At 48.0% G+C, this 18,470-nt stretch overlaps 1 protein-coding gene across 7 annotated transcripts in view; it reads right to left on the reverse strand.

Annotated features, from left to right (window-relative positions):
* Positions 1-16,063, reverse strand: part of HVCN1 (hydrogen voltage gated channel 1) — a 28,760-nt gene extending 12,697 nt beyond the window's left edge. For 2 of the 7 annotated variants that reach the window (XM_068562852.1, XM_068562858.1), the window contains exons 1-3: positions 15,538-15,766; positions 15,323-15,404; positions 11,062-11,101 (exon numbers count right to left, since the gene is read on the reverse strand). In XM_068562852.1, the coding sequence (XP_068418953.1) occupies positions 11,062-11,082 (21 nt within the window). In that variant the 5' untranslated portion in view covers positions 11,083-11,101; positions 15,323-15,404; positions 15,538-15,766. The other 5 variants (XM_068562856.1, XM_068562855.1, XM_068562853.1 and 2 more) reach the window with 5 other exon arrangements.
* Positions 16,064-18,470: the final 2,407 nt, after the last annotated feature.

Here is an 18,470-nt window from a genome sequence, read left to right on the forward strand (position 1 = left end):
CTCAAAAGGGACAGAGATAATGGAATTGGCCAATGGAGACTTGAAAATAGCCATTCTAAATATATTCAAGGATTTCAAGGAAAACATGAACTTAATGAGGAAACAAATGGAGAATCTCAAAAGAGAAATGGAAACTATAAAAAAGATCCAAATGGGTACTCTAGAACAGAAAAATACATATATGAAATGAAAAATCATTGGATGGGCTTAATAGCTGATTACATGCTGCAGAAGAAAATTTCAGTGAACTAAAAGATAAAAAATTGAAACTATCCAGTGGAAGCATGGAGAGAAAAAAGACTGGGGGTGGGGGGAAGAATAGAGCCTCAGGGACAATATTAAGTGGCCTAATATACATGTACCTGGAGTACCAAAAGGAGATGAGAGGAAAAATATTTGGAGGAATAATGGCTGAAGAAAATTTCCAAATTTGATGGAAAAATATAAACACGTATATACAAGAGTCCATGTCCCCAGAGTATCATGTGACATCTGACCTAGAGCAGAAGCCCATCAAGTGCCTGTTGGCTGAGGGCACTGGTGCCCTGTCTCCCACGCCAGCCCTCCAATTGCTGGGTTCCCAGAGCTGGCCAAGGGCCAGGCCCACAGATGTCCTAAATCTCTCTGGGTGGCTACTGGCCATAATCCGCCCCCCTCAAAACACCTCACCTAGCAGATGGAAACCTCCTGTACTAGTTCTCAGCATGGTGGGAACCTCAGGGTGCTTTGCAAAAACCACATTTTATATTTCATACAGGAAAGGAAATTTTTTTGGAAACTTTGCACCCAGTAAAGAAGCACCTTTCAGTAATTTGGGATGAAAATATTTATGGCACCCAGCAGAGCACAAAACAACTCTGGTTTTAAGTCAAAAATCTGTCACTCCGGAAGCAGAAAAGTTCCAGAAAAGGGCAAAGATCATGAAAACGTTGTGGGCCTCAGCAACTTCACCACCCACTCTGGACTCTCAGCTCTCGGGATCCCCCCACCTTGCCTGGGTGGGACGGAAGGACTGACTCAGTGAGTTACGGGGACCACTGGCCTCAGTGCCTAGCCTGGAGCAGCCCCTCTGTAAGCACCGGCTGGTATTATTATTCCTCAACAACAAAAACTCTCACCTCCACTCCTCCAACTTCATCATCACCCGTGGATATCTTGTTTCTCTGGTTACTAGCCCCACTGTCTGCTCTGCAACCCCCAGACTATTTAGTTACATGAACTGAAAGATTCCTTTTCTGGCTGAAGCTATATAGATAGAGTTGTTTCTTTCACGTGCAACCCGGAGAATCTAGATCAGTGGAGGCCCTGGCACTGGACACCCCCATCTCCATCTCCCCTGCATTAACCCTTGCTGTCCCAATATATCCTGGCATTGCTCTCTCTGGGGTCACCTTTCCGTATCAAAGCCCACAACTATGGTTCCAGCTGGACTGGACTGTATCCTCTCACACTGTGGACTTGGTTCTGTTTGACAATCTCGCCTCTTGATTTTTCTCCCATCTCCGGCCTCCCTTCCTGTACCATGTCCCTGCCCCCACGCCACCGGAAGTCCTCAAGTCCCCAACCCTGAGCTTGTCCTGGCACAGCGCGACTCTCTCCCTTCGGTGGTCTCTACACACCTGTGTTTTCAATGCTGCTCAGGTGCAAATCAGTCTCCAGCCTGCTGTCTGATATCCTGCCAGGTCATTAGTTGCTATGACCCAAACTGAACTAATTTCTTATCTTTCCCCCCAAATCCACTCTTCCTTACATGTTCCCCTAGGTCATGGTGTCACATCCACCCTGCTGCTCAAGCCAAGAACTAAAGATCATTCTTGGCTCCTCTCTCTCCGTCAATCTAACCTCCTAAACACCACTCATGCTGCACCTTCTCTTCTCCGTCTAACTCTCTCCTACCGCTCTCACCTCTTGCCAGGACGCCAGCACCAGCCTCCTCACTCAGCCTCCTGCCTCTGACCCTTTCCCCACCCAGTGGTGGTCAGGGTCACCTTTCCCCAATGCTGGTCTGGCTGTGTCCCTGCCCTCGCCTATCCTCCCCCTCTTCCCATTACCTTCAGTCCCTCCACCCTCACCCACTGCCAACCGCTGCCTTCAGGACAAGGTCAAAGCTCTCTTGGTCTCCTCCCCAGCCTCCGTCACACTCCAGTTACACCAACTGCATTGCGGTTCTAGAATAAACCATGCTCTCTCTTGCTTCCAGGACTTCACACGGCCTGCCCCCTGCCTAGAATACCCTCCCTCACCTGTCTCACCCTAGTTCTCTTTCAAGTCTTACAGACGTCAATTTTACCTCCCCTGGGAGGTCTTCCTTAACCGCCGCCCACTGGGTGAGGGTCCTTCCTCTACTTCCCCATCAAGCCACTCACTAACAAACACTGTGACATCTCAAGGTTGTCTGTCTCCGGCACTGGTCTGTGAACTCTGGGAGGGCAGATGCTCTTCCTCCTCCAGTCACAGGGAGGGGCTCAATAAGTATTTAATAAATGCATTAACAACAAAACCGCAGGAGCTACCCATCAAAGGTAATCACCTACTTCTAGTTTACACATGACAGGTATTATATTTGAAAAATTACTACCTGGGAAAGAGGGGGAAAACAAGAAAAACAGACCCACGATTGATGGAGAAGAAAACGTTCTTGTGAATGTCTATTCTTACAGACTCTGAAGCTGCCATCTGTAGGAGGGGGAAGTCCCTATTTCATGGTCATCCAACAATCACTGAAAAAGGTACTTTTAAAGAAAGTCAGCTGACTCTTGATTCCCAGGGCCTAATATCCCCTAAGTCCCCATTTCCCCGTTCCGTCCCACAGCCTACTTTTAGGGACCTGATTTGCTTATTAATCAATACTCGTACCCCAAACAAGACACAACAGCAGCAACATCTATTATTGCTGATTGTTTATTATTTGTTGTATCAGCACACCGGTAAATTCCTTAAATGCACCATTTCATTTTAATTCCTAACACCCCTCTGAGGTCGAAGCCATCATTTTGAGTCTGGGTGAAAAAGGCGCCTTGTCCAAAGTCATACACTCAGAAAATGGCAGAGCCAGGATATGCCCTTGAGCTGTATGACCTGGAGCCCCTGTGTTAGAAGACATGGCTGAGAAAAAGCCAGGCAGCCCGTGACCGGAGATCTGCCTGTTAGGAGGGTGCAGTGGGATGAACTGTGGCTGCCCCCAAATTCATGTCCATCTGAAACCTCAGAACATGACCTTGCTTGGAATACAGGCCTTTGCAGATGTAATTAGTTAAAGATCTTGCTGGGAATTCCCTGGTGGTCCAGAGATTAGGACTCCGTGCTTTCGCTGTCGAGGGCCTGGGTTCAATCCCTGGTCAGGGAACTAATATCCTGCAAGCCACACAGTGAGGCCAAAAAAAAGATCTTGCAATAAAACCATTCTGGATTTAGGGTGGACCCTAAATCCAGTGACTGGTGCCCTTATAAGAAAAGGAGAGGACACACAGAGGAGAAGGCCACGAGAAGATGGAGGCAGAGATTGGAGTGATGCATCAACAAGCCAAGGAATGCCAAGAATTGCCAAGGATTGCCAGCAACCACTAGAAGCTATGAGAAAGGGATGGAACAGATCCTCCCTCTGAGCCTCCCTCTAACCCAGCCAATACCCTGATTTTAGAACTCTGGACTTCAGAACTGAGAGAATAAATTTCTGTTGTTTTAAGCCATCTGGTTTGTGGTCATTTGTTATGGCAACCCCAGGAAGCTAATACAGAGGGTGTGTGTCCGAGTCAGCCCAAGGGTACTACTACAGACCATGTGCTCTCTCTCTCTCTCTCATCTTCGTGGGCCACACATCCATCCTGCATTCCTGGGAGAAAGCAGGCTCCTTTGGAGGTCACAAAACCACTTGTTTCTTTTTGCTTGCAGCTTATAGGCCACCTCCATCCCCTCTTGCTCTCACTTGATGCTGACAAAAATCCTGAGAAGTAGGTAGGACAGGGAGGTGTGGTCTCTCCATTCTACAGAAGGGGAAACTGAAGTTTGGGGAGGGGAGACCTACTGCCCAAAGTCACCTGGTGTGGCAGGGTGACAGAGATGGGGGGAGGAAGGCACTCCCCTACACCACCTGGTGGGCAAGGAAATGGGTACATCCTTCTTAGGAGGGCAATGAGGCAGTTTCATCTTTTGAAAAAATATTTGAGTCTCTCCAATGTGCCAGGCATGGGAGCAAAGGAGAATCAGCCTTAAACCAGTTTCTATCAAAATTTTAAATGTCATTGTTTGACCTGACAAGGGACTCACACATGAGCAAAAAGACACTCACACATAATGCTCACTGCAGACCTGCTACAACCTCAAGGTCCATGGTTAAATACACTGTGGTAGACCACACTATGGAATACCACACAGCTGTTAAGAATGCAGTACGCCAGCGTGGCTGTACGTACTGACATAGAAAGATGTCTTTCATCTATGATCCAGTAAAAACCAGTATATTACAGATCAAAATGTATAATGCCATTTTTGTTAAAAACAAAATCAACAACCCAAACCAAGTGGTTACCTCTATGAAGGGATAGGGATTGGGATTGGGTTGGAGGGTGAAGAGAAACTTTCTTTTTTTTTTCCTATTAGGTTTAACCATAAGAAATAGTCATTTATGTAATGAGATCTAACCTGCAGAGAATGAAGTATTTGGGGGGAGTGGGGAGGGAGGGAGAATGAAAAAAATATATATATATACATACACATACAGACACACACACATATATCTAATGTATACATAACTGGAATCCTTGAATAAGAAAACCAAAACAATGAAACAGAATGGTTCAAGATATAATTCAAGAAAACTTTCCTGCAATAAGACTTTTTAAAAAATGACCATTTTGGGGGACTTCCCTGGTGGTCCAGTGAGTACGACTCCACACTCCCAATGCAGGGGCCTGGGTTCGATCCCTGGTCAGGCAACTAGATCCCGCGTGCATGCCGCAACTAAGAAGCCCATGTGAAGCAACTGAGAAGCCCACATGCCGTAACTAAGACCAGGTGCAGCCAAAATAAGTAAATAAATAAATATTAAAAAAAAATTTTTTTTAAATGACCATTTTTGTAGGTCAAAATTGGTAGAAACTGACAATTTCATGTGGTTCAACCTAATATATACTGTTTGTTGTTTTAATTTCTTACACTGAGAACTTGTTGGTGTACAGTTTTTAAAAACAAAGAAACGTAAGTGGTAAAGCTGGCATATGAACTCAGGTCTACTAGCTTTGTTCTTTCTGAGATGCTCTGTCAATGAGGGAGAAAACATGCCAGAAAAGCTGATTTTTTTAAAGCAACAAGAACGATGATATTGAAAGAGGCTGAATCAAGGTTCTGAGATGCAATCCTCCCTCCCTTAGCAGGGGAAACTGAGACTTGCAACATGGCAATTGCCACCACCCAGTGGACAGTCCATGGACTTGCACCTGCACCTCGTCTTCTGGGTCCAGGGATCTTCAGACACACCCAGCCAGGGTCAGAGAAGTTGTCCCCAACCCCTGCCTTCCATCTCCCTCTCCCAAAGCCCACCTATCACTAAGCCCTGTGCATTTTAGCATCTAAATGACCCTTGAATTCATCATCTACTTCTCCCATCTTCTGCCACCTCCCTGCCCCAGCCTCCACCTTTTACTCGGAGGGTGTACCAGCTCCTCACTGTTCTCCCCATCACTCTTAGGTTCTCGTCAGCAGCCTGTGCTCTCGAGAGCACTTCTTGAAACATAATCATGTCACTCCCTGTGCAGAAAAGGCCTGGGGCTGCTGCCCTTAGAAAGGCCTGCTTGGCCCTTGGCTGACATCTGGGAACTTGGATTTTGGGAGGGTTCCCACCTGGTAAGGACAGCTCACTGTGACCGGACTGTTTGTAAAGACAAGTGGTTTATGTAGAACACCTGCTTTCCTCTGGGTAGTCTGGAATTTTTGGAGTTTGGAAGGTACCCATGTGACCAGCCCCCAAATAAAAACCTTGGGTGCTGAGTCTCTAACAAGCTCTCCTAGCATGTGTTGTCACAATTTGCTGCTGGAGGAATTAGGCAAGTCCCATGTGACTTCACTGGGAGAGGAATCTGGAAGCTTGTGCCTGGTTTCCCCTGGATTTCACCTCATGTATCTTTTCCCTTTGCTGATTTTTCTTTGTAAAAATCTTAGCCATGAGTGGAACTGTATGCTGAGTCCTATGAGCCTTCCTAGCGAATCACTGAACCTGGGCTGATCTTGGGGACCCTAATGCACTCCCTTATTTGAAACTCTTCTTTGGCTTCCCACTGATCTTAAAAATAAAGACCCAGGGAATTCCCTGGTGGTCTAGTGGTTAGGACTCCACGCTTTCACTGCCAAGGGCCTGGGCTCGATCCCTGGTCAGGGAACTAAGATCCCACAAGCAGTGTGGTGCGGCTGGGAAAGAAAAAAAAAGACCCAAGTGCCTTCCAGAGACCTATAGCCATTCTGCACGCTGTGGCCTCTGCCTGCCTATCCGACCTCACCTGTCACCAGTCTCTGCTCTGGCCACATGGTCTCCATTCAGCCCTTTGTACTCAATAGGTTCCTTCGACCACAAGGCCTTTGCACACGTGATTTCCTCTGCCTAGAACGCCCACTCCTCTTCCACCTTGTCATTTTTCTTTTCCTCCTTCAGGAGGTCTCCCTCAAGCATCCCAGCTCCAGGAAGCTGACCGTGTACCTCCCCTGTTGCATTCATGCATGGCCCACATGCCTCCCCCGTGGAGACGGATCCACCTGTTTGTGTAACAGAGTCTGTTTCCTCCCCCACTCCCCATTAGGGGACTGGGTAGGTGGGTTTCTGCTCATGCCATATCCTCCGTATTCTTCATGCCTGGAAGACCACAGGTTCCCTCCCACTAAACATACCTGGAGGGTGGAATGAATCCCTCGAGCAAATATCTCCTCTTGGGGGACTCATGTACCCCAGAGGCTCACGTACTCTACCGCCACCTCCCCCTACCCTGTCCCCAGGGATTTATGTTCCGAGGAATGCCTATTTTTAAAATCAGGGAAGTCTTTAAATAAGCGTAGCAGCTTTTCCTTCTCTAGGGTGGGGAGGAAGTTTGAGGTTTCATGAAAATAACCACCGTGACGGCTGACTAGTTTGGGCGGTGGGTGGTGTTGCTGGTAGACTGAGAAGCCTGACTGGTGGCCCAGGTGCCCCAGAGACGTATTCTCCAACTTTTCTCTCCATTTCCTGTAGGGTCAGAAACCCTCCTGACTTGATGGAAGAGTCTGTTGACCTGGCAAGTGGATCATGAGGCTGGGTGGAGACGATGTGGGAAATAATATTTAAGGTAGTGGAAACTGCAGTGATTGTAACTATCCCCAGAGCACCTGCCATTTTCTGAGCTCTGTGCAAAAGCCCTTTGTAACATACAGCAACAACTCGACAAGGTGGGGACTGAATCCTCTTCATTTACAGGTGAGGAAACTGAGAACAGAGAGGCCAAGCAACTTGCCCCAGGTCACACAGCCAGTGAGAAGCAGAGCTCAGACTCTAACCCAGGCTGCCTGGCCCAGAGCCCTCTCCCTCCTGCACGACCTCTCTGAATGCTGCCCTGGACCCAGCTCACAGCTGGTGAAGGCCAATGCTGGGCGGGGAGTTCAGTCCAGTGTTACTCAATAAGAAACACATTTTATATCCTGCCACTTAGTACACATTGACATATATACCTTCTATAACCAACACTAAAGTTAACATGTGAGAGACTTGTTTTCCACTTTATTCTATTTCTTAAAAGGCTGATGGCAGCCCATTAATGGATTTCAGGAATCACTAATGGGTTGAGTTTGAAAAACACGGGTATGGTGGGATGTACTCTGTCTATTTCCCTGGGGGAGGGAGAGGATGATTGTCAGAGAGGTGGCAGTCCTGCCCAAAGTCTGTGAATCAGCCATGTTAACTGAGAAGCATAAGTCAGGCTGCTATTTGTGTTAACAAAAGCACAGAAAGAAATGAAAGCATAGAAAGAAAAATATATAGTTATCCAGCTAGAAATTAGGACCTATCACCAGTACAACTGAGTCATCTGGGCCACCCCATCCCCCAACATCTTAGTGATGCTTCAGCCGTGGAAAAGATGGGATAAACAAGAATTCAGGGCTCCCCTCTTTCCTGCCCCACTGTGGCTCAGTCCTTGGAAGGAGGCCAGGGCAGCTGCAGTTTAACCAATGGCTCTCAGCTCTGGCTGCACATTGGAACCACCTGGATGCTTTAAAAAAAAAACCCAGTGCCTGGGTCCCAGGCCCCAAGATTGTGATTCAGTTGGTCTGGGGGTGGCCTGGGTGTTGGGATCTCTAATGTACAGCCAAGGTCAAGAACCAGCATCATAAATGAACCTGGTGCCTCCAAACACCTTGTGAGAAATGTGCCAAATGGCCACAAGGATTTCTAAGCACACCTGGCAACCAGGTTCCCCAGATGTGGCTGGTGACATGCAGTCATCTGAGCTGGGGACTAGGTCAGCTGATGGGCTGAAAACCTACTTTATCCTCTTGATGGCATCAATAGCTCCTGTGTTTCAAACGTTTGTTATAGCCCAGCACCCTGCTAAGTGCTTTCCAGGCACTATCTTGTTTAATCCTCACTGTTCTCACTTTACAGAAGAGGAAAACGGAGGCTCAGAGAGGTGGGAAGGGGCAGGGAGGGCCTCTCAGGAGGGCAGATGTCCACAGCCGGCTGGGGGCCCCTCTGGGCAGAGCTGGCTACAGCAAATCAGGTCTGAGCCATGGCTAAAAACCCCACCAGTTTTTTCTATGACAGAGCTGTTTTCCTCCCCAAAATTAGAGGAGCTGGACAATTAAAAAGCTCCTAAAAGCAATCCTATTAAAACAATTTTTTAAAAACATAATTAACTTCACAAGGTAAATTATTAAAAGGAACTTGTTCTTTGAATCAGTAAGAGGCTTATTTGCTACACGTGGCCCTGGTCCAATTTCCCCAGCTCCCCAGCAATGCCGCTGGGGCCACCCCTTCTTTTGGCCTCTGTGCAATGACAGACAGGCTCCTGCCCCCAGGAGTCCCCCGAGGTGTGTCCTTGACTCTGCATTCCAACACTCTGCTTGCCCTGATGTTTCTGTGCCCTCACCCCCACCCTTGCGACTTGTCCCTGCAGCCAGACCCGCTGAGGTACCCGGAATCCCCAGCTTTACCTGCTGTCATTCACCCCAATGAGCAGACCTTTACTCCAGATCTATTTTTTTCAGTATTACTATTGTGAAAACATGAGCAAAAAGAAATAAATTAATAATCCCAACACACCAAACTTATCATCTACTTATCTACCCATCTCACTCTCTATGTCTTTTATAATTATAATCGAAGACTGCAGACAACTTTGTATCTTATTTTTTCCCCACTACCTATATGCATCAGACTTATGACTTTTTAATGGCCAAGAAATTTACCAAGGAGTCAGTGCTCATTATTGCATTTTCTGTTCATTTTTAGCACCTTTATCACCAATTCTAAGGCCACATTTTCTACATATTAACATTTCTGAAGTCTGTCTTACAATTGACCAGTGTCAGTGTTGTGTCACATTAGATCACAGTAAATGGCGGCACTTTTTCTACTTCGTAGCACATAAAATAATGGTGCATCTACAATCAATGGCATCTTACGTGCTAAGAAACACATAAATTTGTGTTTCTAAATTGTGCTGTAAATTATACTTTTTCTTTTTTATCGGTTGTTTCCTTTCCCGCAAGTAAGATGACCAGGTTTGATTATGACTATTTTCATGACTCTTGATACACCCTGTCAAGTTTTTTTCCAGCAGTCGTGTGGGTTGATCCAGCCCCTCATGAGATGTAGGAGTGAGCCGGTTACACCACAGCATAACCACCATCGAGCGTTTCCGCTTGTTTTTTTGGTTTGCCTAGTAGGGAGCTATAAATGAAGGAAACTGTTCCATTTGCCTTTCTGTGAGTATTAATGATAACTAGAACTCATGGAACTCCTGTTACTGGGTGGCAGACACTAAGCTTCCCATATCTTATCAGGAATTGACACAACTCTACAGAGGGTGATTGTCATCCCTCTGCTGGAAATGCCACCATATTTCATTAATGCAAAGATGAACATTTTCCCACGTTTCCACATTTCTGAAATCAGAATTGGTGGCATGTTGTAAGTGCCATTGGTCATTTCCTCCTCCCACATTGTAAACAGCTTTAAATCAGAAATACTCTTACAATTAAAGGGGCCATCAATTTGACAAAATGCAAGATCACCATCACCATCATCATCAACATCATCATCCCATGGTCCTCTAACCCTCACACTTGCTTCTCCAACTCTGCCCCATCACTCTTCTGCTACCCTGAGCTTCTGGCACTGCCCTGACAGCTCTACCTGTCCAGGCCCCCAGAAGCTCCAAGTGAACAGCTGAAATGGAAGCCAACACTTCCTCTTCACCTTGCCCCACCCTTCACAACTAATGTCTCCCCAGATCCAACAAGCCTGCACCCCAGATATCAAGGACAGAATTTGTTAGTCCTACTCAGGATGGCCGCACAGTACAGGAGGCAGAGCATTCACTTTGGAGTCAGGCTAGGTTGAAATCTCATTTCTGCCACTTCCTACCTGTGTGATCTTGAGCAAGTAGCTTTACTTCTCTGTGCCCAAATGCCTCTATCTGTAAAATAAGCAGTTGGGAGAAGTCCTTATGGGCTCAGTATTGGCCTAGCATTCTGAGACCATTGCCTCCTCAACTCCTCCCCGTGAGCCTTCAGGAACAGGAGTGGTTAAGTAACTTCTCCCCATTTTCCAGATAAGGAAACTGAGGCTCGGGGAGGTGAAGGGCGTGACCAAATGATACCGGGCTATTAAAATGCAGAGCTGGGTTTTGAATGGTCCGTTTCCGATTATCAGGCTATCTTGAGGTTCCTTCTACAGCTTTCACCTCGGTGACTTTTAACACTTTGGTATGGCAGAAGCACCCTGAACACGTGCTTTTCCTCTATCCGGTTAGAAACACCAAACAGAATTATCTTCTCAAGGCTCGGAGGTCCTTTAACGCTGCTAGTCTTCCAGAATTAATTTACCTTTTCATCCCAGGTGGCCATTTTCCTGTCGTCTCCGGATCTGGAAAATAAGAAAACATTTGTCCAGATCTGTCATCCTACTGTCATTCGCCTTAGTATGTGTTTTCCAACACTTCCTTACAAATTATTTTTAACTTGCTTAGGTTAACAGTGTCTGAAAATAGTAAATAATAAAGCTCAAAGCATGCGGAGAAGGATGTACATCCTGAGTATATACCCAAAAGAATTGAAAACAGGCACTCAAACAAATACATGTACACGAATATTCATAGCCAAAGATGGAAACAATCCATGTCCATTAACATATGAATGGATAAATAAAAGATGTTATATCCATACAATGGAATGTTATCTAGCCATAAAAAGAAATGAAGTACTTTTGCAATATATACAAATATCGAATCACTATGTTGTACACCTGAAACTATTGTAGGTCAATCATACCTCAATAAAAAATAAAAGAGATATGAAGTGCTGACACATGCTACAACATGAATGAACCTCTAAAACATTATGCTAAGTGAAAGAAGCCAGACACAAAATGTCACCCAGTACTTGGTTCCATTGATGTGTAATATCCAGAATATGCAAATCTGTACAGACAGAAAGCAGACTGGTGGTGGCCAGGAACTACGGGGAGAGGGGAATGAGAAGTGACTGCTTAATGGGGACGGAGTTTCCTTTTGAGGTGACGAAAGTGTTCTGGAACTAGAAAGAGGTGGTAGTTGCACCACATCGGGAATGTATTATATGACAATGAATTGCTCACTTTAAAAGTTAATTTAAAAAAATTTAATTTTATGTTATGTGAATTTCACTCCAATTAAGAACCAGACAGACATATGTTAGTGCTGAGATTGCTCTGGAAAGCAGCAAAGAATCTAAATGTCCACCAACGAGGGAGGGTCTGGTTGAGTCAGTTACAGTACATCTGGGAGTGGGAGACTCCAGTGCTGTTACATTTCCATATGTGGATGAGGAAAGATGTAATATAACAGGTGCCCCCCCATCACATTATAGCATAGTGTGTACAGTATGATCCCATCTATGGGATCTATGATATATGCATTTTTTAAAAGTCTGTAAGGATACAGCCAGACTCTTTACAGTGGTTATTGCTGGAGAAAATGGGAGTGATTTGAGGGTGGGGTAGGTATTTTCTTTCTCTTAGCTTCTGGAAGGTCTGAACTTTTACAATGACTATGTGTTACTTCTTAAAACTTATTTTTAACATAGCTGACATATGTAGTAAAAAATTGAAATACAAAAGGATACTACGACAAATAAGTCTTCTTTCTACTCCTGTTCTTCCCAGAAAGCCTCTCCTACCAGTTTCCCACATAGCCTTTGGAGGTATTCTATGTCTTTCCAAGCACAGCCATATTTATTCTTTTTTTTTCCCCTTAAACAAATGTGAGCCCTCACACTGCTCTGAACCTTGCTTATTTCCCTTTAGGGTGTGGGAGGCTGAAAGATAGCCCCGTCAGTCCTAATCCCCAGAACCTCTGAATAGGTCAATTTACACGGCAAAAGGGACTTTGCAGGTGTGATGAAATTAAGGACTCCAAGATGGGGGATTATCCAGGTGGGCCCAGTGTAATCAGAAGGGTCTTTACAAGTAGAGCAAGAGAATCAGAAGAATAGGAGATATGACTACAGAAGCAGGGATTGGAGTCAGAGTGAGATTTGAAGATGTTATGCTGTCTTGAAGATGGAAGGATGGGGTCATGATCCAAAAAATAAGGGCAGCCTCTAGAAGCTGGTAAAGGCAAGGAAACAGATCTCTCCTAGAGCCTCCAGAAGCAATATAGCCCTGCCAACACCTTGATCTTGGCGTACCAAGACTGATTTTGGGCGTGTGACCCCTAGAACTGTAAGATAATAAATTTATGTTGTTTTAAGCCATCAGATGTGTGGTCATTTGTTACAGCGGCCATAGGAGACTAACACAGTGTCCCAGAGATCGTTCTACGCCGTGTGCTCTAGAGCAAGTGCACTCTTTGGATGACCACACAGGATTCCCCTGAGGAAGTGTGTGTAGTTCCCATTAGTGACCAACATTAGCTTCCCAAAGTTCCAGTTCCTTATATATCATGTGTTATTTTTGTAATTTAAAAAATATTACCATTTTGAAAAAAGATCACAAAGACCTAAAGAAAAAAAGAGTTCTTTTTCTCCCCACAGTACCATGCTTAGGGCACAAGGGACTCAGTTTCTTGCTGGTTGACTGGCAGAGCAGCTTCTGCAACCAGCAGCGTTCACCTGGGTGTGTTCCTGTTCCAGCCCCTGGGGGCCCTCACCCTGCTCTCACGAGGTGGGCTCAAGTGGAACCACCACCAAAAGTGAAGGTGAAGGGAAAAATTAAGGTGCCCTGGAGATTTCCTTCCTCCACAGGACAGGAAACAGAACTAGCGCATGCATAGAAAAACACCCAGATTCACTAATTCAAGCAACGGAAAATTTAAACCTGCCATAACCTCCCCATTAAACTAGACAAAACAAAAATGAAAAAAGCCACTGCTTGGGCTGTAGGAAAACTTGCACACATTGCTGGGGATAATTTTTCTAAACAGTCACCTGGTAATAAGTGGTATATGCCTTCAAGATGATCATACCCTTGACTTGAACACATCAGTTTGGAAACTGTAACTCAAAAATCATTTGAAAGCAAAAAAAAAAAAAAAAAGTGCAATTTGTACCACAGTGTTTAAAGCAAAGTTGGATATTAGGGTTAGAACCTGGAAACAGCCTATAAGCCCCACTGTAGGGAAAAGCTGAGGAAGGCAGTGGGAGGAATGACAATTCTGAGGTCTATGTAGAAATGTAGAAAGAAGGCTATTAAGCAATGAGAAGTAGAACTCTGATGGCTGCACACACTGCCTGCAATTGTACAAAGTTATCGGAACTTTTACTCTGTGCAAGGCATGGCACTGGGTTCTGGGGAATCCAAAGTGAAGAGACAAGAAAAAGGTCTGGGCTCTGGTAGGCTGACATTTTAGCCAGGAAACACAGAAGCAAGGTAACATCACCCAGGGCTAAGCTCCGGAAAGAAAAACAGTAATGCAATAAAGGGCAGGCAAGAGTGGCTCCTGCGGCTTGGGGTGGTGAGGTAAGGCTTCTGAGTGACTTTTGTGGTCGTCTCTGAATTGCAAGGAGGTGCATCACAAGAAGATGGCAAGAAAGAGAATTCCTGGGAGAAGGAAGGGCATGTGCACAGACCCTGAGAGAGCAGAGAATTTAGTATGTCCAAGAAAGAAGGAGGAGGCCAATATGGCTGTAGTGAGCAGGCAAAGGAGTGAGGATGGGGGCATGAGAAGAGTCAGGAATCAATCAGGGCCTGACTGTGCAGAGAGTTCAGCAGACAGTGCTGAGGATCTGGGGGTCGCGGTGGGGATGCAGAGGAGTGACCAGATTCAGAATATGTGGAGGGGTCGCACTTGCTGCTGGCCTAGATGTGGGGGACAAAGAGAGGAGCAGGTTTTGGAGCAAGAATATGCTAGGCTTCCTCCTTCTTGCTAAACTGGTGGTGGGGGAGGGCTTGGGGGCTACAGGGCAGTCCTGGAATTGTGCAAGCCTCACCCCAAAGATTTTCAAAACCCTGCCCCTACCAGCCTTGCCCTCGGAGTCAGAGAGGGAGGAGTTGCAGCCCCCAGCCTTGGTCTTACTCAAGAAGCTTCCAGCTGCGGCGGGGCTGCAGGAAATACCGCTGATCTCAGATAGCTCTGACTTGAGGGTGAAGGACAGAGAAGTGCTTTCAGATGGGTGGGGATGGTGGAGGGGGGCACAGCTTGAGTCACGCACTAGGCTAAGCCTTCACACCAACCATCTCATTTAATCTTCTCGACAATCCTCTGAGGCACGTAGCACGCTTAACCCCGAGGCTAAGGATAAGCAAAGGAAACAGACAAGGAAATTGAGGCACGGAGAACTGAAGTCCCATGGCTAAGCCTGCAAGAGCCCCCCTGTGCCCAGTGGGAGCGCTGGTACAGGCCCAGGAGTTCCTGGACAGGGGCTGCACCGCTCTCTCCTCTCTGTCCTGGAGTTTAACCTGGCGCCAACCCACTGTTCTTGTTCCTTGGCACCCCCTACCCAGGCGAAGGATTTGTTGCCGTGGAGGTTCTTCCTGCAGGGATGAGCAGGCTGGCTCATCTCGGCCTCCTCCACTATTCCCAGCACTGGTTTCTCCCTGCCGTCTCCCTAGGGGTGCAGGACAGGGCAGGGCAGGCATGATGAGTAAGAGGACTCAGGGGTTCACACCGACCTGGGTGAGTTCTGGCTCTGCCTCTTTGGGCTGTGTGACCCCCGGCGAGTGGCTTGGCCTCTTTGAGTCTTGGTGTCTTCACCTGGAAGAGGGAGACAAGGATGGTACCTACCTCACCTGTTGTTGCTGCTGCTGCTACGCGGCATGTGATGAAGTGAAGGCACCTGGCCCATGTAAGCACTCCATACAAAAGGGTAGTTCTTATCAACACTTACGTTTTCAAGGGGAGATGTGCGTGCTGTCTCCTGTCCTCCTCTCCTCCACTGGATTCTAGAATCCGTGGGCCAGGCAGGGATCCCTGAGTTATCACTGCCTGCCCGCGTTCCCCCAAGCTGGGAAACGCTAGAACCCAGGGCAAACCGGGGCCTCCTGGGATCTCGCGGGGGTCCCTGGCAGGCTCGGGCTGGGAGGGCTCGGAGAAGGGCAGCGCGCCCCGGGCGGGCCCTGGAGCACTTACCCTGCGCCCGGCCCGCCGGCGGCCACCGCAGCAACTGCGAGCTCGGCGCCTGCCCAGCCGTCCCGCCCCCTCCCGCCCCCTCCCGCCGCCCGCCCTCTAACTCAGTCAGCTGCAGGTCTCGGGCTCTGGCCCGCGTCCGTCCCGTTGCCCTCGTTCTTGCCTGTCTGTCGGTCTCCCTGTTGCTCTCTGGCTTCCCCCCATCCGGCCCCCTCCCGCTCCGCAGGCCCAGGAGCCTGACCTGGGCCTCCTGCAATCCCGCAGATGGACAAAGGTCCCGCCCGTGGGAGCCAATCACGAATCAGGAGAATCCTGGCCCAGGCGACCCTAAGGGAAGGGGTGGGAGGAGGGAACCACTTCCTTCCTCCAACGGGATGTCTTGGCAGCGGGTCCACCCGCCTCCCCACCACACACACTCAGGGAAGCAGGGCTGGCTCCGGCTCGCTCCCCCTACCCCCTGCCAACTCCTGGTTACTTAAGGGGGGCCCTGAGTGTCCCCTGCACAGTATCTGCAGGCAGGGGATGGAGGGTGGGCAGAATGCCCTAAGGGGGTGGCCAACCTCGAAGCTGTCAGGACGCCCCTAGAATGGGGGGGGGAGGTGAGGCTGGAGGTGAAGAGGAGGTGCCCTGCAGCTGGGCTGGTATTGGCACGAGGGAGGAGCCTTCCGGCCTCGAGGCAGAGCACACCCTTGCTCAGGCCGACGAGTGCTCCCCTTCCCCAGCTTCCCCGCCCCTCCCCTGCAGGCCCTCCCTCACCCAGGCTTCCCCAGCGCTCTGTCCATACCTTATTTCTGGCACTGTTCGCACTGGTCTCAGTTCTTCCGTTAGCTTCCATCTTCCCCAAAAGACCACTTGTCCCAAACTTCCAAGGGCAGAAGCCATCTATCTTTTACACACCTCCCTGCTTCTTCTGGTTAGGTTGGCGGGCAGGGGCAGGGGGGAGTCTCAACTCCTTGGAGCTGTACTAGTTTTCTGTGGCTGCTGTACCAGGTTACCACAAACCTAGTCGCCTAACACAGCACAAAAATAACACTTAGGGGCTTCCCTGGTGGCGCAGTGGTTGAGAGTCTGCCTGCCACTGCAGGGGACACGGGTTCGAGCCCTGGTCTGGGAAGATCCCACGTGCCGCGGAGCAGCTAGGCCCGTGAGCCACAATTACTGAGCCTGCACGTCTGGAGCCTGTGCTCCGCAACAAGAGAGGCCGCGATAGTGAGAGGCCCGCGCACTGCGATGAAGGGTGGCCCCACTTGCCACAACTAGAGAAAGCCCTCGCACAGAAACGAAGACCCAACACAGCCATAAATAAATAAATAAATAAAATTTTAAAAAAAATCTTCTTGCTTAAAAAAATAAAATAACACTTAAAACAACAAAGCACTGGAGGTCAGAAGTCCAGGGGGTTCTCAAAGGGCTAAAATCAAGGTGTCAGCTTGGCTGTGTCCCTTCTGGCTCTTGTTGTGGAGCACGGGCTCTAGGCGTGTGGGCTTCAGTAGTTGTGGCACACGGGCTCAGCAGTTGTAGCTCACGGACTCTAGAGTGCAGGCTCAGTAGTTGTGGCGCACGGGCTTAGTTGCTCCGCAGCATGTGGGATCTTCCTGAACCAGGGCTCAAACCCGTGTCCCCTGCATTGGCAGGCAGATTCTTAACCACTGTGCCACAAGGGAAGCCCCCCCCCCTCTTTTAAAAGGACCCTTGTGATTATATTGGGCCCACCTGAACAATCCAGGATAATCTCCCCATCTCAAGATCCTTGACCTAATCACATGTACAATGTCCTTTTGCCATGTGAAGTAGCATATTCATAGGTTCTGAGGATTCAGACTTGAATATCTCTGGGGGCCCAGTATTCTGCCTATCACAGAGATACTGTTTCCATTAGCTTCTATTGAGTCTGCTCCTCCCAATCCTGTCTCCCACCTCCTGCTGGGTAGGGGGCTTTCTTAAAACATGTCTGATCTGAGTTCTCAATCACGTTTTGTTATTACAACAGTCCCATTCTGGTCCCTAAGGCGTAGTCTGGTCCATTCTAAACTTCCACTTTATATTTTATTAGAAACTCCCTTCCTGCCCCCAGGGCCAGCTAGACAGAGTAGAGGAGTGTGGACTGTTCTTCCCAGCCCTCCCCTGCGTTCACTCCCTGAGGGCTGGGGAAGGGAAGAGAGTGAGGGAACAGGATCAGGTATTCCTTCGCCTAACTCCCACCTCAAAGCTGCAATCCTCTTTCTGTTGGTTTTAACAACTAGTCCTGCCTGTAGTTTTAAACTTAGTACAGACAGCTGGTGATCTCAACAGGCCCTACCAAGGAAAGGCTCAAACACTGCCCCTGGCCTGACCTTCTGGCTGACCCCTGCTGGAGGCACCACTCATTATTCTTCCCATGCGCTTCGTCGTTGACCTACACTGCAGTGTTCCCGGGAAAGCCTGCAGCTGCCAACCTTACCTATGCCCTGGAGGCTGGGGCCACCAGCAGGGACCTATTTCCATACTTTTTTAGGAATCAGGATCCTGAGGGAGCTGGTCAGCAAGTCTGGAGAATTTGGTAATGTTCTCAATACTGCTATCTTCACTGGAATCCCTCTACTACTTAGTCTTCTCAGTGGACAGGAAAACATCTCAGTTGTGTTAACATCTTTAGCAGAGAGTCTGGCACAGCAGGTGCTTTACATTCCATTATGTAATTATGCAACAGCATAA

This window comes from Eschrichtius robustus, chromosome 14, assembly GCF_028021215.1.
Source record: "Eschrichtius robustus isolate mEscRob2 chromosome 14, mEscRob2.pri, whole genome shotgun sequence".
In the NCBI taxonomy this organism is placed as follows: Eukaryota; Metazoa; Chordata; class Mammalia; order Artiodactyla; family Eschrichtiidae; genus Eschrichtius; species Eschrichtius robustus.